At 39.9% G+C, this 26,202-nt stretch overlaps 1 protein-coding gene across 1 annotated transcript in view; it reads right to left on the bottom strand.

Moving 5' to 3' along the window:
- Positions 1 to 26,202, bottom strand: part of CFAP54 (cilia and flagella associated protein 54) — a 397,088-nt gene that overhangs the window by 358,641 nt on the left and 12,245 nt on the right. The window contains exons 3-9 of the mRNA XM_034934266.2: positions 24,082 to 24,225; positions 21,018 to 21,189; positions 15,133 to 15,191; positions 9,111 to 9,254; positions 6,215 to 6,328; positions 5,996 to 6,097; positions 736 to 934 (exon numbers count right to left, since the gene is read on the bottom strand). Of these exons, the coding sequence (XP_034790157.2) occupies positions 736 to 934; positions 5,996 to 6,097; positions 6,215 to 6,328; positions 9,111 to 9,254; positions 15,133 to 15,191; positions 21,018 to 21,189; positions 24,082 to 24,225 (934 nt within the window). The remainder of the gene's footprint in view (positions 1 to 735; positions 935 to 5,995; positions 6,098 to 6,214; positions 6,329 to 9,110; positions 9,255 to 15,132; positions 15,192 to 21,017; positions 21,190 to 24,081; positions 24,226 to 26,202) is intronic.

The raw sequence follows: 26,202 nt of genomic DNA, 5'->3' as shown, positions 1-26,202 counted from the left end.
TCTATAAAAATTATTCTGTAGATATCTCAAATAATGGCAAAATGTTGAAAGCTTTCCAACTGAGGAAAAAAAATGAGACAAAGGAGTCTGCTATCACCACTTCTTCCCATGTGTTATTGGAGATCCCAGCCAGAGCAACCATCAAGAAATGCAACAAAAGAGAAATTAAAAGATTAACGATTGGACAGAAATAAGTCATTCATAGATGACTGTATATACAAAACAAGTCCCCCCAAAAATCTACTAATACATTATTTGAAATATCAATTGACCTTAGCAAGGTTGCTGAATTCAAGATCAATATAAATTATATCAGCTTGGCACAGTGGCTCACACCTGTAATTCCAGCACTTTAGGAGGCTGAGATGTGTGGACTGCTTGTCCCAGGAGGTCGAGACCAGACTGGGAAACACGGTGAGACCCCGTCTCTACAAAAAATACAAAAATTAGCCAGGTGTGGTGGCATGCACCTGTAGTCCCAGCTACTTGGGAGGCTAAGAAGGGAGGATCACTTGAGCCCAGGAAGTTGATGCTGCAATGTGAGCCATGATCACGCCACTGCACTCCAGTCTGGGTGACAAAGAGAGACGTTATCTCAAAAACAAACAACCAACCAAACCAAAAAAAAAACAATATAAATGTTATCAGTTTCCTATGTATGGATTACCATGCTAAAATTTTTGTTACTCATGTGTATCATTCTATCATAAAACAATATCTTAACATCTTATTTACTTATCAAAAGTTCTTTTCCTGCCATAAACAATTCTGAGACAACATCATGAATCTCCACTTCATCTGTAACAATGGGTCCAGTTTGCAGTATTCGCCTATTTGAATCAGAAAGAGCTTCCAAGACAGCCAGAAACTGGGATGCAGTGCTATCAAACATCTCATCCAGTAGCCGCTCTGTGACAGTTCGTGGCCATGATAACTGAAATTGAGAAAAAAAAAAAGTTCAGTCCATTTGTTAAAGCTATTATATTGTGGGCGCAGTGGCTCATGCCTATAATCCCAACACTTTGGGAGGCCAAGGCAGGAGGATTGCTTGACCCAAGGAGTTCAAGACCACCTGGGCAACACAGTGAGACCCCCATTTCAACAAAAAAATTTCAGAATTGGCCAGGCATGTTGGAATGTGCTTGTAGTCCCAGCTACTTGGGAGGCTGAGGTGGGAGGATCACCTGAGCCCAGGGAGGTAGAGGCTGCAGCAAGCTAAGGTCATGCCACTGCACTCCAGCCTGGGTGACAGAGTGAGACCCTGTCTCAGGCAAAAAAAAAAAAAAAAAAAAAAAGCCTGTTATAAGGCAAAGAAAAGTAAGGCATGCTTACAATGCTAAAACAGAGAGCAGTTGGTCTAACAATTAGATACCTGCTTTTATGGTTTTTCATTTTTTGAGATGTCACTCCAGATTTCATTAGAGATATCATGCTGCCATTACATCAAAGACTTTGTTGTTTCTTCATATGCTTGTGTTTCCAAGGCAGCATTAAAAGGTTGTTTATTATGGTTTGCTTATTAAGCAAGCATATATCTCCATATGCTTTATAGTATCTTCATTATAGCCTTCGGAACTGATATTCAAACTTTGGTTACCTAAGAATCACTCGGGTGCTTTGTAGATTCAAGACCAAATTTCCAGAGATTTTGTGTGTCTGGACACTTTTAATAAGTGTTTAGGACACTTTTAATAAGCACCACAGGATATTCTCATGCAGAAGGTCTTCAAGCCAAAATTTGAAACAGTATTTAGTAGTATAAATAACAAGGTTTGTGGTAATTAACTCTAAGAAACAATTGATCAGCTTTATGCTAACAGGCTAGTGACTGTTTAGAACCTGCTGTGGGTTCCCAGTCATTCTGCTTTGTACTGGCCCAAAATGACTGCACTTCCTGCACATGCTTCCTGCCACACTTCATTCTTCTCTCCATCAAATGACCTGTTCTCTGCATTTAGTTTGCCAGTAAATAAGAACCGTAGTTTTAGTAGGCTTTTCTAGAATCCTTATCCAGCTGGAAGATTTCCTCATAATTCCCTTGCTTTTATTTCTCTTCTTAGGGCAAAGTCAGAAAGACAGAAAAACAAAAGCAGGGATAAAGTTGCCTTGAACTACTTTCCCGCAAGCACTAGCTTCCCTACTCATAAGCTTGTGTACCTTTTCAATCCATAGATGAACTGACATGTTAAAAATTTCAACAAGGGGCTGGGTGCGGTGGCTCACGCCTGTAATCCCAGCACTTTGGGAGGCCGGGTGGATCACAAGGTCAGGAGTTCGAGACCAGCCTGGCCAATATGGTGAAACCTCATCTCTACTAAAAATACACAAATTAGCCAGGCATGGTGGCGCACGCCTGTAGTCCCAGTTACTTGGGAGGCTGAGGCAGAATAATCGCTTGAACCCAGGAGGCAGAGGTTGCAGTGAGCCAAGATCATGCCATTGCACTACAGCCTAGGTGACAGAGTGAGACTCCATCTCAAAAAAACTTCAACAAAACTTGAACTTCATGCCCTACCTTCTCTTTTCTTACAGAGGTAAGAGTTTTTCCTAAGATTTTTATTTAGGTTAAAACAGAGCTTTTAAAAATACATATTGAAACAGCATAATTAACTTTATAATAATTAGAAGTATTCAAAATGAAATGGTAAAACCCAAATGAATAAAAGAATGAAATTATTTATAAAAACATCATAGAAAAACTAGCAAAAAGAATGGAATATTTATCAGAGCTGTAAATGAAATATTAACTAAAAGATTTTGAAATATAAATATTTAAAAGATCTATAAAAAAGAATTAAAGCTGAAGCAATAAGGAAAACAATGGATTGTCAAGTATGAAAAGCAAAATAATAATATCTATAAAAATAATGAGCTCATTCAAGTATATTTTAAAAATTAAAATCCCTAGTAAATAAATGGTCAAAGACTGTGAAAAATAATTCACACAATGAAAGAAAAGTTGGCTCAAAGAAATAAAGTTAAAATGGCAAGCCATCTTATGAAAACTGAATTAACAAAAAAAAATTTAAACAAATAATAATATCAAAATAATAACAGCTTGTGATAGAATTCGTACTTGCAAGTTGTCACCCTGAAAATAGGAATACTCATTTTGGAAGTCAATTTGGCAATGTATATCAAGAGAAATAAAGTGTTTATGTCCTTCAATTCCATAATCCTACACCTGGAATTTTATCCACAGAAAATAAAAGAAAGAAAAAAATAAGCATGTCTGAAGATGTGGATGATGTCAATACTTATAATAGCAAAAAAAGATTTGAAAGAACTAAAGTAATAATGATAAAATATTAGACAAATTATGACACATATACTGCATAGGATATATTATCTTATTTAAAATGTCAGGATGAATGAAAATCTGAATGGCACAACTGTACAGTCTGGTTCCATCTTTAAATACTACAGTCTCCATGACATCTACTCTAGGAGATGTATTATGTTAATTTCCCAACATCAAGTGCCTATTCCTAGTCAAGCTCTGTTTATCACTGACCCTCAGCAAATTTTGCCTACTCTGGCTTCTAAGCTATGACCATGCTCTGATCCTTCACTTGGAATGTTTTTCTCTATTCTCCCTGTCTAGCCAAATTCTGCCCATTATCCCAAGGCCCTTCAAAAAGCCAGGGCTGCAATTTAGTATTTCTATATTCCACTATAGTTGAAACCACAGTAGATACTCAATACATGGTTGTTGAATTAATAAAAAATAAATAAACAATGATAGCTAATATTTACTGAGGACCTACTTCCTACCTGCCAGCAATATTCTAAGGGCTTTACATGTAACTCATTTCATCCTCACCATTATCATTATTTATTTCTTAATATTTATCACAAGCTATAATTATTTATTTATTTATGATATAATTCTCCACTAGAATGTAATCCTCATCTATTTTGTTCACATAGCAGGTACTTAAAAAATATTTATTGAATAAATCACTAACTAATCAATCATTAGGAGTCTGAATTAGTAGTCCTTTAAAAGAATCTTTTGAGAGTCAAAATGATTTACTGTAAGTTAACAACTTACATACAAACCCAGAAATGTTTTAGAAAATATGTTCAATGCATATTGAATTTATTTAGTAGAAACATAATAAAATTATTTCATACACAGAAAACAGGACATTCTGCAAAATATGCCAAGGTAACATAGGATGACGTTATAAAAAGGATGTGTTGACTAGCCTCTGAAACAACTACTCACTAAACAATTACAATTTTTTCTTAAAAAAAAAAAATCACCAGAACTTTTCATTCAACAATTATCTTAAGGGAAATCAGATACAAATTAGTTTTTAATGTAATTTTATCTGGAATTTTAAACATTTTTCTTTGAAAATGTATTTAGTTTTGCTACCAGGATAACTGTTAAGTCCTAATCATATTCTAAGTAACAACAGTCTTGCAACTTTGGATATTTAAATTTGGTTGCTCAGAGAAAAAAATGCCAGGGAGAAAAAAAAAATTGTTCCCTGTCCTTTTACAAAGACTATAGCATCACTACTTAATACCAGATGCAGGCAGCTTAAAAGCTTATCCAAGGAATTGCCTATAATTTAATTAATATACTTGCCAATTAATATACTGTTGGTTAGTAAGGGATATAGCTCAAAAGGGATGTATAAAATGTACCTGTGGGCTCAGTAGTCAATATTGTCACTAAGTAGCAATGGAAAGGTACCATGTCCAAAAACTTATTTGTATTTAAATATAGTAATTCATTTAAAAGAAAGAAAAAGGATTACTCCTAAATGTGTTAAGAAGAAATGAGGAAAGAGAGTAGCAGTGATTGGAGTAGAGGCCAAGCACTGGACTTAAGAGATGCTGGTTCTGGTTCTGCCAGCGGCTGCCTTTGTGACCTTGAGCCAGTCATTTAAATATTGCAGGCTTTATTTTCCCAACTGTAATATAAAAGGACTGAACCAGATGGTTTCCCAAATCCTTTCCAGGTTCTGAGATTTGATACACCTCTTCTGTAAGAAACTGCTCACCTCCTTCCCCCCAGATTCATTTTCAATCTCTACATGGAAGCTCACAGAAGAGGGTGTATATCCATCTAGAACAGTCAGGGAGAGCTTCAAAACGATATAGAACTGGGCCCTGGGGGATATTAAGAGTCAGGAAGGCAAAGGGAAGAAGAAGAAGAAAAAGACAAGGGGAAGAAAAAGGGCCGAGGGCCCCACAGGTGTAACTTTGCCTACTCCCTGCCCTGTGATCATCTTTACTACTGTTTGCCAAATAGGCTTGTGGTTGGGAGGGGCTGTGTGACTGGTTATGACATGTGAGAAGAACAGACTCATGTCACTTCCATGTTGAGCATCAATGCCCATGAAAGGTCCCCCAGAACTCTCTTTAATCCCCTCTGGCCAAATGACCAGCAATGTTTGAAATGAAGGCTGCTCTTCAGCCTGGCCCTGAGCAGCTTTTGTAAGGCAGAGCCCCTGATAACTAAAATAACATATGACTCCAGTAGGCAATAAATTGTTGTTTTAAGCCACCTGAGGTACGGGTGTTGTTTGTTGCTACTGGATAACCTAGCTCCTGAACATTCCCAAGGGTGAAAGCTAAGGCTGATGAGAAAAGGTGCCTCCATCTTCTCCACAGCCTCAAAGCCTGCTCGCCTGCTCAGCTAACCCTAAGTGGTCAAAGACAAAGGCAAGCGCAGAACCACTCAGAGGCCTATTCATTTGCAAGAGCCAGTTCATTGAAATCTTTCACAGGCTCCTCTTCAGCCTCTTGCTCTTTAAGGCTGCAAAACTGGGATTGTGCTAAGACACAAAAGCTTTGAGAAAGAGATGAAGCGAGGCTCCGTGCAAACTAGAAAAACATTCTTCTCTCTATTTACCCATTAGGGCAGAGAACTGGGGGCAGAATTTAATAATGAGTGACTAGGCTTGAAAGACATAGGAGCATAATACAAATATACTGCAAAAAGAGTCTTAAAGAGAGAAGACATGTTTAGACTTACAGTTTGTACTTCCCTTAGGTTAATTCTTATCTTAGGTCTAAAGAGAGCTTTGTTTTTTCTTCTAGATTCAAAGACTCCTCTTTTGAAGATCATCACTGCCATCTGCCTCAAAAAGCAGAATTATACATGAAATAACAATGAGATGCACTTCCCAACTACTAAGTATTTAATCAGCTGTAGAGTGTGGTAAATTTCTTTTATTTCATGAAATTTTTATACCTTCATTGTGGCCTCTCGAAAATATCTTCGCGATTCTTCCTGGGATTTTGAGGAACTCATTAATTCCAGTTGCCTTAACTCATCAATTTTAGCCAAAGCACGCCGAGCAAATGCCTACATGTGATTAAAATAAATTTAATTCATAAATCAGAATATAGTGATTAAAATGTATAAAGACAATGTTTTGTTCTCCCAGGCATTTGATTTAATCTGTGAATTAAGCTCTAGGTTAATGCTGACTCCTTTTATCCAGTCTACCATTTTCTTTAAGAACCACTAAACTCTCTAATAAACTGTGAATAAGGTGACTTTAGGAATTATGAAATTTTAAAAAGGAAAGCTGAAATATCACTTAAACAGTAGCTCCATACAGATTATCGCTTCTCAGCATTTGGCATCGCACGTCCTCATGTGCGCACGCGCGCGCACACACACACACACACACACACACACACACACACACGTCCTCAGTTGCTCTTCTCAAATCCTAACCTTCCTATCATGACATGCTGTATTATCTACCTAACTGTTCACATTGACCACCAAATTGTGACTTCCTGAAAGGATCTTACTCATTTTTGTGTCTCCAATACGCAGCACACTGTATTTAATAAATATCTGAAGGAAGGAAGAAGGGAGGCTTTCTTATTTAATCATATCACCATTATTATAATCCTCTAGAGATAACAAATGAGTTCAAAGGAGTTATTAAGAACTCAATAACAAGAGTTCATGTCCCTTATTTCACCAACTCTTTGAAATATTTCATTCATCATTTATAATTTTTAATGAAGATGCTTCTAGATCAACCAAAATATTAACATATATGAAGGGTTACATTTTCCAATAAAGAAAAATCCCAATAGGGATCAAATGGCCAAAACGCTGTAAAAGTTCCATTCCCTAATAATCTTAATAGCTATAGAACAAAATATGCCACCACTAGTACACTGAAGTTAACTATATATATACATGATGAGTTGTCTTTCTGGAATGTATCTTGAGCTACACAAGTAACCCGTGAAGGTTAAATTAGGCTGTTCTGCCTATGTGCCACCAGCATCAAACTCTTCAGAATTAGTTCAGGCAGGAAAAACTAAATGGAATTGTGAATTGGCCAGATGATTTATTTATGGTCGTTAACAAGATATGAATAGGCATGTGCACAGCCATGAAGGCAGTCCTACACAAGACTTCCAGCCAAAGAGGTTGACTAGAGCAGAAATCCAGCTTACGCCCCACATACCAAACCATGCACCCTTGTGCAGGAACGTGTTGGCCCAAAGGAAGGGGTGCTTATTTCTCATTCTCACCAAGGCCCCATCCACTGACCAAGCCAGGTGTCACATAATGTAGAGAAGGTGCCTTTTTCAAATTGACACAGGGGCACTCTACAGGCCAATAGAAGCTCTGGAGTGATACATATATAAATTTATATATATATAAATTTTTTTGAGACGGAGTTTCACTCTTGTTGCCCAGGCTGGAGTGCAATGGTGCGATCTCAGCTTACTGCAACCTCAGCCTCCCGAGTAGCTGGGACTACAGGTGCACACCACCATGCCTGACTAATTTTTGTATTTTTAGTAGAGACAGGGTTTCACCATGTTGGTCAAGCTGGTCTTGAACTCCTGATCTCAGGTGATCCACCCGCCTTAGCCTCCCAAAGTGCTGGGATTACAGACATGAGCCACCATGCCCAGCCTGAAGTTAAGTTATATTTCAAGTACTCAATCAAAATGAAATGAAAGAAGGAAAAACAAAAAATAGAGTGTATTAAATGGTCATTAGAAAGTGTATTCAATTAGCTTGGCATAGTGGTGTGTGTCTGTAGTCCCAGATACTCCAGAGACTAAGACTGCAGTGAGCCGTGATCAGACCACTGCACTCCAGCCTGGGCAACAGAGCAAGACTCTGTCTTAAAAAATAAAGAAAGAAAACAAAAGAAAAACAAAGTGTACTAAATGGTGGTTAGCAGAGAAAAGCAAGACAAGGGTGTATATACTAAGTGATAAGGAACACAAAACTAAACGAGGAGGGAAGGTGGCTTGTATTCAAGAGCAAAGTGAGGATGGAAAGACAACAGATAGAAGTTTTTGAGATCTATTGCACAGCATGGTGATCATAGTTAACAATAACATATTGCATATTTCAAAATTGCTAGTAAATAGATTTTAAGTGTTCTCACTACAAGAAAAAGGTATGTGAGAAGATGAATATGTTAATTAGCTTAATCATTCCACAGTGTATACATTCAACAAAACATCACATTGTACTTCATAAGTATATAAAATTAATATTTGTCATTTAAAAATAAAAATCTTAATTTTTAAAATTCCAAAAATCTTACTCATAAATGGAGCAAAGAAGGTGAAAATGAATAGAGAATAAAGGAGAGAGCAGAAAGGAGGGTGAGAGAGAAAAACAATGGAAAAGCCAAGCCAATCTGTGCAAATAAAGCTGAACTTCTGTCTTTTTTTCATTTCAATTCTTTGGTTGGGTTTTGTTTTTCCCCTGGCAGGCATCTAAGGAAGAAAATGATGGATACGCTCTATTTTAAAATATTGGGCCTGGACACAGTGGCTCATGCCTGTAATCCTAGCATTTTGAGAAGCCAAAGCAGGCAGATTACCTGAGGTCAGGAGTTCGAAATCAGCCTGATCAACATGGCAAAACCCTGTCTCTACTAAAAATACAAAAATTAGCCGGGCATGGTGGCGCATGCCTGTAATCCCAGCTACCCAGGAGGCTGAGGCAGGAGAATCGCTTGAACCTGGGAGGTGGACGTTGCAGTGAGCCGAGATCACATCACTGCACTCCAGCCTGGGCAACAAAGCCAGATTCCATCTCAAAAAAAAAAAAAAACTCGACTCCTCAGAGTTAAAAAGCAGCATACCTCTCCGTGAATCCCGGCATGGCAGTCATAGCAGCACTGGCAAACAGCTGTGTAGAGAGTAGTGCGCCATGTCAAGTACCTGAGTGACAGGAGCGGGACCAAGGACTCCATACACATGCTGGCCCACAGGAGATACTCTAAGGCCTGCAAAATAAAGGGCACCATTGGATTTGTTTTCATTTGAAGTTAATAATGATAATTGTATTAAATATAATCAAATTCTAAGTTGTGAGCACAAGTTGCTGATTACTTAAACCAAAAAAACCATAAATAACGTGTCAAGAAGAAACAAGCATTTAAAAAGTAAAAGATAATTTAAAAGCTCAAAATCTCAAGCCATTTTGGAAGACATCCTAAAATGTCTTTTTTGTTTGTTTATTTGTTTTTAGACAGAGTCTTGCTCTGTCACCCAGGCTGGAGTGCAATGGCACAATCGCAGCTTACTGCAACCTCCGCCCCCTGGGTTCAATTGATTCTCATGCCTCAGCCTCCTAAGTAACTGGAACTACAGGTGTGCACCACCACACCTGGCTAATTTTTCTATTTTAGTAGAGAGGGGGTTTTACCACGTTGACCAAGCTGGTCTTGAACTCCTGACCTCAAGTGATCCACCCGCCTCGGCCTCCCAAACTGCTGGAATTACAGGCATGAGCCACTGCACCCGGCCTGTCTTGTCTTATTATAAGCCTCTCTGCTCATTTTTATTAACATTTACCATGTCAACAGTAGTCTAGGAATTAGCTCCAATGATACAATTGTTATTTGTTGGCCTGGAACCAGTATATGATTCTGAAGATTATCTGGTATAGGAGGTAAGGAAAATGAAAAAGGCTTACAGCCTGGGGCCTGTGATGCTTAGTAGAAATGGTCCAAGATTAGAATCAAATAAACCTGGATTTTGGTCCCAATTTTACCACCTAGTGGCTGGATCATTTTACCTCTTTAGGCCTCAATTTTCTCATCTGTAAAATGGGTTATTTTTTCACATTACAATAGTGCCGTTATGGAGAAAGTGACAATGTACATGACATGCTAGGAAAATACTTCCATAATCTAAAATAAAATCCACCTTAATATACCTCCAGTGCATTGGTCCTCATGTCTTCCAGAACAGCACAAAGCAATCCAGAACTCACTTCTAAATTACAGCCATCCAGAAATCTAAAAACACTTATGTAGCCTGCCCTCTCCCTCAGCTCTCTCGTCCAGGGTAAATATCCCCAAGTACTTCCATCCCTCACGGAACTGCACTGCCCTTCTCCACCATGATTGGCCTTCTGTGGCTTTACCCCAGGTTGTCAGCATCCTTTCAGGGTGTATGGCTAGACCACAGTACAGTGAATGCTTTCAGTCCCTGGTTGTGGACACTGTACCTCTTCTAAATTAGACTAAGGTTGATTCCTTGCTGTTTTTGTTGTTGCTGTCATTGCTATTGTTGTGAACTTTGTGAACTGATATGAAATTAATCATATCACCAAAAACCCTCGAATTTTTCTCACATTTGCTGCTCCCTAACAATCTCTATTTCAGATTTTTGCATTTAGATTGTTGTGGTTTGGGTTGGGTGGTATATGATTAAGCCATGCCTAAATTTCCCCTTTAAATTCACATCTTTCTAAAATCCTTCAGGACTCCTGGTATTAGAAATTTCACATTTCAAAATAAAAATAGCTTCAGTTAACAATTGTTCACATTGTATTTGATTTGTTTATGGAAAATCAAAGTTTTTTGTGCCAGAAGGGATCTTAAAAGTAACCTAGCTTGACTCCATGAGGCTAAACTCACTCTAATCAAAAGGGCTGGGGCTGAAACTCAGGTCTTTGAACTCCCAAATGCAGTGTTCTTTCCACTACACAGAGGAGCCCTGACAAAGGGGAGAAGCTCACCATAAACCACTTAGGGTTATGAAAAACTATCTTTCAAGTTTAAACAGGAAAAGCCATTTTCAAAATATGACTCAATTTGTAGCATTTTTTTCTTACCCTTAAAAGCTACAAATAATTGTTTCTATTAATTAAAAAATTTAATAGGATACATCAGGACTATTCTCTTCATGGAAAAAAAAAAAACTTTAAAAAGTCAAATGATATCCATATCTAAAACATGGCCCCAGTAAGAGCATGTTGCAGGTGTTGAGCAGGAAATATACATACGATTAAATCAGCTCAGCCACAGGATGGCGCTGCAGCCTCATTTATATCAGCTTACACCATTTAAAGAAAATGACAAGCAATTTCAAAGTTAGGACTTAAAGTTTGTGTAATGGTACGTGAAATAATTTGACAGTAACTGTTCAAGCCACATACGTTGTCAAACCATTTCAGTTTCATAGTAAAATGAAACAGAAATCAATCGTTTCTTAGAATGAACAGATTCTAGATGTATTCTTTAATGTTTGCTGAGTACTATACTACAGTTTTAAATGCCACCAAAGAAGCTAAATTATTCCATAAACAAAAGCAAAATGGTCATATGTCTTCAGGGAAAGAGGTTTCAGAAGTCCGACCACCCTCTATTCCCTAAGCTTATGCTGGTGACCTGCTGCAGCACTAAATTAGGTGTTTCTCACCTACGGAAGAGCCCCTGGTTAGTTTTGGTTTTCAGGATGTCTTTAGGAAGATAGGGTTATATCAGAAAATATCAACCCCTTCCCTGCAGCTTCTCCATTTGAGTATGTAAACCAAAATAGAATGGGTCATGACGGGATTCCATTTAGTCAACAGACATGCATTATTCTAATGGTACAGAGTGACACTGCCCCTGGTCTCAGCACATCTCTGACTAGATGTGTGACCCTAAGCAAAGTAACTTTTCCCAGCCTCAGCTTCCTTATCTATTATATAAGATAGAGGTAATGGCCGGACGCAGTGGCTCACACCTGTAATCCCAGCACTTTGGGAGGCCGAGGCGGGTGGATCACGAGGTCAGGAGATCAAGACCATCCTGGCTAACAAGGTGAAACCCTGTCTCTACTAAAAATACAAAAAATTAGCCAGGCATTGGGGCGGGCGCCTGTAGTCCCAGCTACTCAGGAGGCTGAGGCAGAAGAACGGCGTGAACCCGGGAGGTGGAGCTTGCAGTGAGCCAAGACCGCGCCACTGCACTCCAGCCTGGGCGACAGAGCGAGACTCCATATCAAAAAAAAAAAAAAAAAAAACATAGAGGTAATAACAGCACCTTTCTCAAAGTGGTGGTGTGAAGATTAAATGAGATGACAAATGAAAGTGCTTACAAGCATACTTGATGACGGTAGGCATTCATTCAATCAATGTTAATGATGATGATGCTAGTGCCCACCTCATAAGCCTTTCACAGGACCTAGCACATAGTATAGATTCAATAATAACAAAAGCTAGCCATCATGCCTAGATCCTATAAAAACGGGAGTTTAGACAGCATGAGGAGCCCAGGTCTATTTCTCCTTCCGTCTTAGGCTATAACATACTTGAACTCTGAAGTCACTACAGTATTCAAAGCCCTCAGACCCAGGACATCTCACACACGGTGGGACCTCCAAAGACTTGTCTCCATTAAATGGACCCATCAAATCCATTTTTAGCCTCAGCTCAGGAATCAATTTACCAACTGGAGGTTTGGGAATTACTGGTGAAAATTATTAATTTCCTTGAAATAGAAAGAATGTCATTCAGATCTTCAGGTGCCAAATGTACAACCACCCACCCCTCCCCCAAAATTATTGCATCCCTCACCTCCCATTCCCATCCCACAAGACTGGCACCACAGAACTATACTCATTGTGGGCCAGGCACCGTGGCTCACACCTGTAATCCCAGCATTTTGGAAGGCTTGAGGCGGGAAGATCACTGGAGGTCAGGAGTTTGAGACCAGCCTAACCAATATGATGAAACCCCATCTCTACTAAAAATACAAAAAATTAGCCTGGCATGGTGGTGGGTGCCTGTAATCCCAGTTACTCAGGGGGCTGTGGCAGGAGAATCACTTGAACCCAGGAGGCAGAGCTTGCAGTGAGCTAAGATGGCGCCACTGCACCCAGCCTGGGCAACAGAGCAACACTCAGTCTCAAAAAAAAAAAAAAGAACTATACTCATTTTAGTGTCATTTTACAGGCGATTTAAGTTTTGAAATATAATGAACAAAAGAATAATTTTAGTGGCAAAATTTAGGTACCCTGTGCTTTTATTAATTCATATAAAATATTATCGGTTCCCATGGTTTCCTTATGGTTGAAAAACTGAAGATTTATCTCCTAATAAGATTAGAATACCTATTTAATCAGCATGGCAAAATACTCAACTATCCTTATTTTATCAGAGACAAACTCAAGGTATATGAGGCAGAGAAGAAATGTCTTACAAAGGTTATGAATAAGAAATTATTTTAAGATGACTGTCACTTTAAAATTCTCTCAGTGTTAACAAGCACAAACACTAACAGTCAAATGTCGGCACAGACATTTCTGCCCTTCAAAGCTTTGGCAGCAAGCACTGCAGCAGACCAAACTATGATGGTCCTGTGAAGCCATGTTTGTTATTGTTACACCAAGCGCAACCAGAGTATGCAAATTCTCTTTAGGAAATCATCTGGAACTGAATGTAGCATCATTGCAGTAGTCTGCGGGCCAAGTTTACATTAGACCTGGGAGAGTGCCCCCTCAATTTAATTCACACTCAGAAAGCTGGCACAGAGCTTCTTCAAGTCACTGTCTGTCATAGAGTTTTTTAATTTGAGAAGCAAAACAGAGAGAGAACACATAATTAATGTTATCCATTGAGCATGCAAATTTCTTTACTTCCATTTTTATTTTTCAAATGTTGTCAACTTTTAAGATACTTGGCTATGCTTTGAGGAAATAAGAAAAAACATATCTCTCCTGAGTGTTAGAATATTCAGGGTAAGGTTCTGTATGGAATAAAGAATAAAGTAGTCATGTTTCAGATGCCAGCAACAACTCAAGCAGGGTCTCAACGGGAGTATATTCGCCCTTCTTGGCCTACATTCCAATAACTGGAAAACTAATACAGGGAATAAATATGTCTCCCGTGGACAAAAATGCTACCAACATTGTAGGGAAGTCAATAGAAGTGTCAGCAACTTCCTCAAGCTAACACTGAGCAGTGACTACTGGTAAGTAAGAATCTTATTATAAAATAAAGTCTCCTTGCCTTTGTCATGCAACTGGGTTAGAGTTTAAGTGTGCATTCACCCGATTAGCATGCAGGCCAGAAGTGGAAGCACTTCAAGCAGAATGAAATCCAAGCTCCGTATCATGACATAAAGGGGGTAACCATAGTTTATCATCCAAACCAGGACACCTTTTTTAAATTTTCTATTTTTTTTTATTTGAGACACAGTCTTGCTCTGTCACCCAGGCTAGAGTGCAAAGTGGCACGATCTTGGCTCTCTGCAACCTCCGCCTCCCAGGCTCAAGCAATCTTCCCACCTCAGCCTCCCAAGTAGCTGGGACTACAGGCATGTGCCACCAGGTCTGGCTAATTTTTGTATTTTTTGTAAAGACGGGGTTTTGCCATGTTGGCCAGGCTGGTCTCAAACTCCTGGCCTCAAGTGATCTGCCAGTCTAGGTCTCCCGAAGTGCTGGGATTACAGGTGTAAGCTACTGCACCCGGCCCAGGCCACTTTTACTAGTAAAAGTGGGCACTACTGATAATTACTAACAGGACAACAGGCATAAACCGGGACTCTCCTGGGCAAGCCAGGATGGATGGTCACCCTACCTAAAGCTATAGCAACCAGATGGATGTTCACTATCAAGCGTGACAAGCATGACTATCTGAGAGACAGAGAATACTAACATTTTCAGGAATTTCCTTTCTTTTCATTAAATCATCTATATTTTTACATATGATCCCTATTAAAGCAAAACTAAGAATAATAAAGCTATATAATATATATTTACTAAATTTTATATTATATAATTCTCCAAATATTCCTTGTTTAACATTCAATATACTGTGTAATGAAAGCCTTAAGAAAAATAAAACAGGAAATAGAGGGGAAAATATTTTGTCAGTACATTTCATACCTTGGAAGACTGACCTATGACCATCAGTTTTCTGCAAATGGTGTAAATATAAATGGTACCTGGATGGAGAAAACGATTGTTAACATGTTTTACAGTCAAATGATAGAAATTTTATATTCCAATTTCTGTGGTTCAAGTCTGTAGTTCCCAAAACAAGTGATCTTATGAGGAAGTCTGATAATGGTATATAGAGTTATACTCATCATAATTTTTCTTGTAACTTGTAAACAAAATCATTAAAATAATTAACATGGCCGTATTTTAAATATGTTGACACAGGAATCTTCTAGTCTCATTTTACAGGCCATTTAACTTTTGAAGTATAATGAACAAAAGAATAATTCTAGTGGCATAATTTATGTACCCTGTGCTTTCATTAATTCATATAAAATATTACTGGTTCCCAGCTGTGTACAGTGGCTACGCCTGTAATCCCAGCACTTTGGGAGCCTCAGGCGGGAGGATCACGAGGTCAGGAGCTCAAGACCAGCCTGTCCAATATGGTAAAACCCCGTTTCTACTAATACAAAAATTAGCCGGGCGTGGTGGCGTGCACCTGTAGTCCCAGCTACTTGGGAGACAGAGGGAGAAAAATTGCTTGAACCTGGGAGGCGGAGGTTGCAGTGAGCCGAGATCATGCCACTGCACTCTAGCCTGGGCGACAGAGCAAGACTCCATCTCAAATATATACATATATATATATATAATTGGTTCCCATGGTTTCCTTATCATTGAAAAACTAAAGATTTATCTCCAAATAAGATCAGAATACGTATTTAATCAGCATGGCAAAATACTCAACAAGGAAACTCATAATAATTTAAAAATCATAATGCATAACAGGGCACGTTATATTCACTCTCAGACTCATATAACATTTTTCCTATTATCAAGGTGTGTCCTACTAGCATTCTAGTGAAAAAATAGCATTTCCAACACCTAAGTAAGGATACATGCTTTTGTGTCAGACCATTAATTAAAAGAAGATAGAAGGCTGGAGGGAGGGTTGAAGAGAGGAGTGGGGAACATCACCATACTTCTCTCCGTATACAAGCAGTTTATCTATCTATAAACATACCCAAAAGATGGTAGAATGCTTTAAAAAGGCATGTAATTGTAACAGATAGTCTAAATATTTTCTATAAAGTATCTAATATTCGTAACCATAAAAACTCAACAATTATGAATTCTATGTTCAGGTTTAAACTTTTAAGTTTCTGATGGCCGGGCGCCGTGGCTCACGCCTGTAATCCCAGCACTTTGGGAGGCTGAGGCAGGCAAAACACCTGAGGTCAGGAATTCGAGACCAGCCTGGCCAACATGGAGAAACCCCATCTCTACTAAAAATACAAAATTAGTTGGGCATGATGGTGTGCACCTGTAATCCCAGCCGGGCGTGGTATCTCACACCTGTAATCCCAGCACTTTGGGAGGCTGAAGGGGGCAAAACACCTGAAGTCAGGAATTCGAGATCAGCCTGGCCAACGTGGAGAAACCCCATCTCTACTAAAAACACAAAAGTAGCTGGGCGTGATGGTATGCACCTGTAATCCCAGCTACTCAGGAGGATGAGGCAGGAGAATTGCCTAAGCCCAGGTGACAGAGATTGCAGTGAGCCAAGATTGCGCCATTGCACTGCAGCCTGGGTGACAGAGCGAGTCTCCATCTCAAAAAAATAAATAAATAAAAAGTTTGTGAGAAAATGGCAACTGCACCAAAACATCTATTACTTGATTAGAACACAACTATAAGCATAATAAACATCAATTACACAAATCAGTGACCCCCAAAATTGAATAAAATTTAAATTTAAATGTATAGTACCCTAAATTTCATAGAGAATGCAATTGGTCCTTAACATTCAGGGACTTGGCATTATTCATGTGACTACCCCCAGCACCTGCAGTTATTCATTCCACTGAAGATCCACTGGGGAAGAAACCACTCGACTAATAACAGCTCAAGCTCAGCAGACTTATCTCAACGAGGCTTTGTTGACCTCTACTCTTCATCTTTTTCATTTCTTTTTTTTTTTTTTTTTTTTTGAGATAAGAGTCTCGCTCTGTCACCCAGGCTGGAGTACAGTGGTGCAATCTCAGCTCACGGTGACCTCCACCTCCTGGGTTCAAGTGATTCCCGTGCCTCAGGCTCTCAAGTAGCTGGGATTACAGGCGCTCGCCACCACGCTCAGCTAATTTTTGTATTTTTAGTAGAGACAGGGGTCTTGCCATGTTGGCCAGGCTGGTCTCGAACTCCTGACCTCAAGTAATCTGGCTTCCCAAAGTGCTGTGATGAGAAGCGTGAGTCACCATTCCTGGCCTCTACTCTTCATCTTTAAAAATAAAATTGTCTAAGTGTTTCTTTGCAGGAAAAAAAAATAGTCACCAAGTAAAAATATGCACAGGAAACACATGCCTGTTCACAAAACATGTGATGAGGATGTAAGCCAGGAGCCTGTATAAACATGCCAGTAACGGGGAACTGGGGAACTGAGGAAGGCCTCAGGAGACTGCCCTCAAGAATGACAAGGGCCCTCTGTATTTCAAAAAGGTGCCTTTCACCTTTCCAGCACTAAAATGTTCTGACTGTAACTAAGTCCTTTGACAGTTCAAGATCTTGGCATGGCTCACAAATTCCTGCTGCAAAAGCCAGACTCAGAGAGTAGATGGTATCAGATGGAACACAGACTGAATCTTTATGATCTCAGGGTATTTCTGGAAGTTTATTTCCTTTCTTCTTTTTTTTTTTTTTTTTGAGATGGAGTCTTGCTCTGTTGCCCAGGCTGGAGGGAAGTGGCATGATCTCGGCTCACTATAACCTCTGCTCCCTGGGTTCAAGCAATTCTCCTGCCTCAGCCTCCCAAGTAGCTGAGATTATAGGCACACGCCACCACACCCGGCCAATTTTTGTATTCTTAGTAGAGATGGGGTTTCACTACGTTGGCCAGGCTGGTCTTTCACCTGGGCCTCCCAAAGTGCTAGGATTACAGGCGTGAGCCACCATGCCGGGCCTGTTTCATTTTTAACCAAGTCCCTAATAGGAGTTTATTGCCTGATCTTGTGAGTCCTTTTCATTAAAAATGGCCACCATCAAAATAATCTAGTTGAGGGTCTAAATTAGTTGGGTTCACTTTAGTTGAAAAGTAAGGTATTACTTAATATCCATATACCCAATTAGATTTTTTTTTTTTTTTGAGATAGAGACTTGCTCTGTCACCCAAGCTGGAGTGCAGTGGCATGATCTTGGCTCACTGCAACCTCCGCCTCCCAGATTCAAGCAATTCTCCTGCCTCAGCCTCCCGAGTAACTGGGATTACAGGCATGCACCACCACACCCGGATAATTTTTGTACTTTTAGTAGAGACCCAGTTTCACCATGTTAGCCAGGCTGGTCTTGAACTCCTGACCTCAGGTGATCTGCCTGCCTTGGCCTCTCAAAGTGCTAGGATTACAGGTGTGAGCCACTGTGTGCAGCCTAAATTTTTATTTAAAAACCAAGATTGGTTAAATATTTGAAGAAACCAAGGGTGTGTATGTATAACAGTCAATTAAAAGTAAATAGAGTAAATGTCTAACTGAAAAGGTCAAATGTATTTTGATAAGTTATCAAGGCACATTTGACATTTTCAGTCAAATATAGTTTTGACTACTTAAATTCCAAATTGTCAAAACTTCAGGGTCTTTGCACTTGCTGATCCCCCAGGTGGAATGCCCTTCCACCAGATACCCAGAAGTTTCACTATCCAAACTCCTTCAGGTCTTTGTTCCTCTGTCATCTCAGCAGCCCAGCCCCTCCTCTCTCTATCCCCTTCTGGCTTTGACTTTTCTCCATAGCCTCGTCACTATCTGACACAATTCAGTTTTGATTTGTTTAACATCTCCCTGCAATGGAAGTCAGCATGAGAATGTGGTTTTTGTCTACTGTCCACTCCTGTGTCCCTAGCACCTAGAACAATGCCTAGCATATGGTAGGCATTCAGTAAGTTAGAGAATAAATTAAAACAGGAAGAGTAGTTACTGAAACTAAGTATGTGTATCTCCCAGAACCCAGTAATTCCACTCCTAGGCACAGATCCCAGAAAACTCTCGCACAGGTCTATAAAAGGACATGTGTAAGGATATTCATTGCAGAATTATTTGTGCAATTAGAGAGGTCAGGCAAACCAGGTGCTCATTGCCAGGCCTGTATGGATATCTGCAATATAATTCAGCAGGCAGAATTAATGAATTAGATTTACATACAGGAACTTAGCTAGATTCTAAAACCCCACAATATTCAGCAGGAAAAAAAAAGGAAACAGAATAAAATCTAGAGCACAATGCCATGTGTATTAAAAAAGAGAAAAGGAAAAAAGCACATACCAAGAAAAGGATATCAAGGATACAGAAATTATCTTTTTTTTAAAAAAAAAATAATATTGAGAGGCCGGGCATGGTGGCTCACGCCTGTAATTCCAGCACTTTGGGAGGTGGAGGTGGGCAGATTGCCTGAGGTCAGGAGTTCAAGACCAGCCTGGCTACCATGGTAAAAACCCGTCTCTACTAAAAATACAAAAATTAGCCGGGTGTGGTGGGGCGTGCCTGTCATCCCAGCTACTCGGGAGGCTGAGGCAGGAGAATCACTTGAACCCAGGAGGTGGAGGTTGCAGTGAGCCGAGATCGTGCCACTGTACTCCAGCCTGGGCAACACAGCGAGACTCCATCTCAAAAAAAAAAAAAAGATTATTGAGAGAAATGTAATCCCAGTGCTTTGGAAGGCTGATGCAGAATGGCTTAAGCCCAGGAGTTCAAGGCTCAAGGCTGCGGTGATCGTGCCACACTGCACTCCACTCTGGGTGAGAAAGTGAGACCCTGTCTCAGACAAAAAAAAAAAAAAGACTATGTTTGGGTTGTGATCTTAAAAGGAGTAAAGACAGGGAATCATGCTCATTTCCACCACTCAAACAAGGGCTGACCACAGGGCTCAACCACTGGGCCTAACATGGAACTGCTGCTCCTTCTCCGTCCCTGCCAAGATGTGTGAGAGATGGCAGTGGTGGCGCAGGTAACATCGAATCTCTGGAGGATGATCAGACACAAAAGCTTAATAATCACTGGACTGAAAAAATCTCATCAAAGTTGGCCTCGTCTCTGGCAGCAAATGTAAAGTCTGATTTCAATCAAAATGTCAAAACATGACTTGGGGGTGGGTGAGAAAGGAAAAGGCTAGAAAATATACTTTCAGTTGCCATGGATGAGGGAAAATCCAATATGTTTCCTTGAAGTTATTTGATCCTGTCTTATGCACATCGAACACACTGTCATTATTTTCCTTTTAAAAAGATATTATCCAGAGAACAATGCAGTAAGTTGCAACTTTAAAATAGAGAAAAGCAAGTATTACATTTTTTAGCTGAGAGTCATTTCTTCAGACATACACATAATGTACGTGTGTGTGTGTGTGTGTGTGTGTGTGTGTGTGTGTGTGTGTGTTCCTCAGCGGTCCTCACTCAAAATAAAAGTAGGAGGAGGTCACTTTGTAGAAACCCAAAGCCAAGTTGTTTGAGGACAGGGCCAGTAAATGGGTGATGCTTAGAACCAACCTGCACTGGTTCTTTGACCCTTCTCCATCTATATTTACTTGTTAACTGCAGCCCTGCTTTTTGAACACCCAACAGTGATTATTCCCACAGTCTCTGACCCTTTCCCCAGTGAAAACCCAAAGACATGCTTTATCCATCCCAATTTACGAGGACAAACATGTCACACAAATGTTGAAAAAAACACAATCATCCTATTATGAAATGCGTATGTTTTAAATCACAAGGTACTCAAGCTACTGTCAAACTTAGCACTGAAGTAACTTTCTGAAAGACACAATGGAAAATAAAATACATCAGCATATACCATTGAAGATAATCCAGCAAAGATGCTCTTGTGGCAGAGCCACTTGCATGATGAGCCTTAAGGAGGACAAGATATGCAGACACTGGACCACAGATTCTTTATTCTTCAGGTTTTCATCACTGTCGCAGACCAGCTGGTAGTTGCACATATTTTTGCCACTCAAAGCATGAAACTGAAACACATGGGAAAATAGAAATAGAAATCGAAATAACTGGCCAGGAACAGTAGCTCACACCTGTAATCCCAGCACTTAGGGAGGCCAAGGTGGGCAAATCACCTGAGGTCAGGAGTTCGAGACCAGCCTGGCCAACATGATGAAATCCTGTCTCTACTAAAAATACAAAAAATTGCTGTGCGTGGTGGCAGATGCATGTAATCCCAGCTACTCAGGAGGCTGAGGTAGGAGAATCGTTTGAACCTGGGAGGCAGAGGTTGCAGTAAGCCAAGATCGTGCCACTGCATTCCAGCCTGGGTGACAAGAGAGAAACTCCATCTCAAAAAAAAAAAGAAAAGAAAAGAAAAGAAAGAAAAAGAAGAAGGAAATAGAAATAACTTAGGAAAGCATCTCTCAAAATGTAAAAAACTAAAATGGAAACAATTATGGATAATTAATTTAATAGATTAGTGTAAAAAAAAAGATAGATAGGTTTCTTCAAAACATCCATCTAGTTAAGACTAGCTTTCCTTAGTCACAAGAAATTCAGAAAGAAAAAAAATCCTATTACCAAAAATACAGAATTGAATCAATTTTTTTTTTTTTTTTTTTTTTTTTTTGAGACAGAGTCTCGCTCTGTCTCCCAGGCTGGAGTGCAGTGGCTGACCTCGGCTCACTGCAAGCTCCACCTCCTGGGTTCATGCCATTCTCCTGCCTCAGCCTCCTGAGTAGCTGGGACTACAGGTGCCCGCCACCACGCCCGGTTACTTTTTTGTATTTTTAGTAGAGATGGGGTTTCACCGTGTTAGCCAGGATGGTCTCGATCTCCTGACCTCGTGATCCGCCCGCCTCGGCCTCCCAAAGTGCTGGGATTACAGGCGTGAGCCACCGCGCCCGGCCAGAATTGAATCAATTGTTGTAAGCTCCCCAGTGGCATTTTAACTTATTTATTAATTCAGATGTGATTATAACCATTTACACAATTCACTCAACAAATGTTTCTTGAGCACCTTTATTAGCCACACTCTGCTAGGCAACAGGGACTCTAGGATGAGGAAGAAACGGACACTGCTCTTAGAGGAGGGAAAACAGTTACAGGCTCATGCATCCAGGCTCATGCAGCATTGAAGGGACTGCTGTGGTCACTGAATTGAAAGCATTTTGTAAGGTTGGATGAGATGGTTTAAAATAAAGAAGTGAGGCCAAGGCAGGCAGATCACTTGAGGTCAGGAGTTCGAGACCAGCCTGGCCAACATGGAGAAACCCCATCTCTACTAAAAATACAAAAATTAGCCAGGCATGGTGGTGCGCACCTGTAATCCCAGCTACTCAGGAAGTTGAGGCAGGTGAATCACTTGGGCCCAGGAGGCGGAGGTTGCAGTGAGCCAAGACTGCACCACTGCACTCCAGCTTGGGCAACAGAGTGAGCCTCGGTCTCAAAAAAAAAAAAAAAAATGAGGCTATTATAGGGGTGACCCAGGCTCAGAAAAAGAGAGAGAGCATTCCATGTATTCCAAGGAATTTGGACTTTAGCCAAAAGGCAAAGTCAATGGGTAGTGGAACAAAATGACAGGTTTCTACTTTAGAAATTAATTGGCCAGGCATGGTGGCTCACACCTGTAATCCCAGCACTTTGGGAGGCCAAGGAGAGTGGATCATGAGGTCAGGAGTTTGAGACCAGCCTGACCAACATGGTGAAACCCCGTCTCTACTAAAAATACAAAAATTAGCCGGGCATGGTGGTACGCGCCTGTAATCCCAGCTACTAAGGAGGCTGAGGCAGGAGAATCGCTTGAACCTAGGAGGCAGAGGTTGCAGTGAGCTGAGATCATGCCACTGCACTCCAGCCTGGGCAACAGAACAAGACTCCAAAAAAAAAGAAGAAAAGAAAGGAAAGAAAGGAAGAAAAGAAAGAAAGAGAAGAAAAGAAAAAGAAAGAAAGAAAGAGAAAGAAAGAAGAAAGAAAGGGAGAGAGAAAGAAAAAGAAAGAAAGAGGAAGAAAGAAAAATAAATTCTGGCAAAATATGAAAAGCAAAAAGCAGAAGGTAGGGGGTCAAGGCTACAAAAAGGGGAGTAGGAGAGACCTTTTCCCTAACGGGGTGCCAACCTACATCGCCCAGTATTCTCATTCACGTACCTATGGTACAGCCAAATTGAACTGTTCAATTGTCTCTTAAACATGCCTTGAGAGTTTCTGCTTATTAACCACATACGGTTCCCAAGGCCTTGAATAGTCCTCAAGTTTGAAGTAACATAGATTTAGAGTCAGACTGATCAGGGTTCAAACACCAACCCTGCCCATTGCTTTAAGTGGGCTAATAAACTTCCATTTCCTAACCTGTAGAAGAGGCACCTCTTAGGACTTTAATGAGGCTGCAAGATGATAATTCATACAATGTATTTAGAAGAGTACTCAGCACATGAAAACTGCTCAACCAGTGAATCAATGGTAGTAATTAACAAAATACTGGTATACTAGAAATAAAGTATAAATATTTTATATCAATAGATTTATGTTTAATCTCAAGAGTCGCTTTTTTATACTATGTGATAAGCTTTATTTTTCTCTTCTGTAAATAGGGATAATAGTATGTAACTCATAAAATTACTTTATCAAATTTGTTTTCCAAAGCACTTTATAAACTAAATGCACTCTACAAGTATTAGTTATTAAATAACAACAACTGCTACATGAATGAGTGACTGCAGTGACTTAATCTCCAAAGCATCCTTACAAAGCTTGGTAAGTTCACTTTCTTATCCAGCACTGAAAGTATTTATTAAGCAACTTATAGCACACAGCTAGATGCTATGCTAAGCCAACAAAAGACATTTAGAAGCTGTCAACTAAAAGATACATTGCATAGCTAATCATAAATTGTAGCTATTTCAGCTGCTCTTTCATCTTACTGTAAGTCCAGCAGTTTTATCTTTAAAGCCTTTTGGGAAAAAGGTAGCTTTGAATTGAGTTACATCCACTTTATTCTCATCAAAATTGGTATTGAACTGCTGAAGATATCTTCCATAGCATTGTAAAAGGGCCAGTTTGTATTCCTGAAACAAAAGGAGTACTTGATTAAAGTTCCAAAATACCATTTAGCTTATCATTATTAGGTAATATTCATATTATTCCTAATAGTATCAATGTTGATTATTACAATTATACCATTACTACTGGCTCCATTTTCCAAAAACATAGTATGTGACAGACACTGCACTATACAATGTATGTGCATTATTTCATCTAATTCTCCTCACAATGAGCCTATGTGAGATGGGACCATCATGACCACAAGGATGAGAATATTTGCTATGGCACTGTGCATGGTAATACCTACAAATACTCAAAATCCAGGTTCCAAAATTCAGCATCATCAGATCATGGTAACCCACACACCTAGAGAGGTGGATGAGTAGTCTTGCTTCTCTGATACCTCATAGGCTCGAAAAAGAAAAGAAACGAAGAGCGAGCGAGCGAGAGAGAAACAAAGGAAGGAAGAAAAGAAGGAAGGGAGGGAGGGAGGGAGAGAGGAAGGGAGGAAGGGAAAGGAAGGAAGGAGGGAAGGGAGAGAGGGAGGGAGGAAGGCAGGAAGGAAGGAAGGGAAAGAAGGGGAAGGGAAAGGAAAGGAAAAGAAAAGGGAAGAGAAGGGGAAAGGAAAGGAAGGGGGAAGAAAGGAAGTGAAAGAGAGAGAGAGAAAGAAAGGAAGGAAAAAAAAGGAAAGGAAAGGAAGAAAGAGAAAGAAAGGGAGGGAAGGAGGAAGGAAAAAATAAAGGGAGGGAGGGAAAGAAAGAAAGAGGAGAGAGAGAAAGAAAGAAGGAAGGAAGGAGAGAGAGAGAGAGAGAAAGAAAGAAAGAGAGAGAGAGAAAGGAAGGGAAGGAGAGAGGAAGGAAAGGAAGGGAGAGGGAGGGAGAGAGGAAGGAAGAGAGGAAGAAAGAGGGAACCAAAGAAGAGAAAATAAAAGAAAAAAACTGCAGAGTGAGGTGAGCTACTTGCCTCTCTTTCATCTGTCAACACTCTAAAGCTGCATCAGGACAAATAAAAAGCATCTGAGCAGTGGGATTTTTATTCATTCAAATTCATGCTTATGTTCCCATTACAGAATCAGATGCCCCATTTCTGTAACCCACAGGGCTCAGTTACCTGGAGGGTTTCAGGGCAGGGGACATAAGCAGTGCTTTCAAAATGAGTCACTTGCAACCCTTCCTCAGCTCCCTCCCCCACAACTTCATCCCCAGGAAAAGCAACTGCCCAAGGTTGAACTGGCTGTCCAGTTACCTAGCCCCTTGGGAGGCATCTTCAGTCAAACACTGTTTTGTTTAAATTTCTATTAAAGATTTGTTTTTTGCTCACTAATCCTGAATCTTTTCTGCTCTAACTTGAGTCATATAATAAATTCAAATCTAGGTTTAAAAAAAATTTCCACAAGATGATCTTTACTACAACTAAAATAAAAATAGAGCCTAGAAACCAAAGTAACAAGTTCATTTTCAGAATTATAAATACCCTTTTTTTTTTTTTTTTTTAGGGACAGTGTTTCGCCATGTTACCCAGGCTTGTCTCAAACTCCTGGGCTCAAGCAAGCAATCTGCCCTCCTCAGCCTACCAAAGTTCTGGGATTACAGGTGTGAGCCACCATGCCCAGCCTGGCCAACATTCCCTTCAGTGAAAAGTAGATAAAACTTTTTCTTTGTTCCTTTAATTAAATATTAAAATATCCTACCTAGGCCTTTCTATCTAAAACATTCTGAATCCTTAGCTACCAGCCATCTTTAACTTGCTTTATCAGCTTCTAACATACACCTCTCTCCTCCCTCCACTAATATCCACTCCACCCACACAGACATTTCTCAAACAACCCTACACTGTGCTTTTTATTTGTATTACCAGCTTCTTATACTGAAAAGTGTAAGGATGGAAAGGGGGCTATCTTCTAATTCTTGTCAAAACTCTTATTCCACTTACATGAATAAAGCTTCCAAGTTGAATCTCACCCAGGTTTCTTTTCTGTAGCTTACCAAGCCCTGTATTTT

Source organism: Pan paniscus, chromosome 10 (assembly GCF_029289425.2).
Source record: "Pan paniscus chromosome 10, NHGRI_mPanPan1-v2.0_pri, whole genome shotgun sequence".
In the NCBI taxonomy this organism is placed as follows: domain Eukaryota; kingdom Metazoa; phylum Chordata; class Mammalia; order Primates; family Hominidae; genus Pan; species Pan paniscus.
The sequence above is the reverse complement of the archived record's forward strand: the minus strand, read 5'-3'. Positions and strand labels throughout refer to the sequence as shown.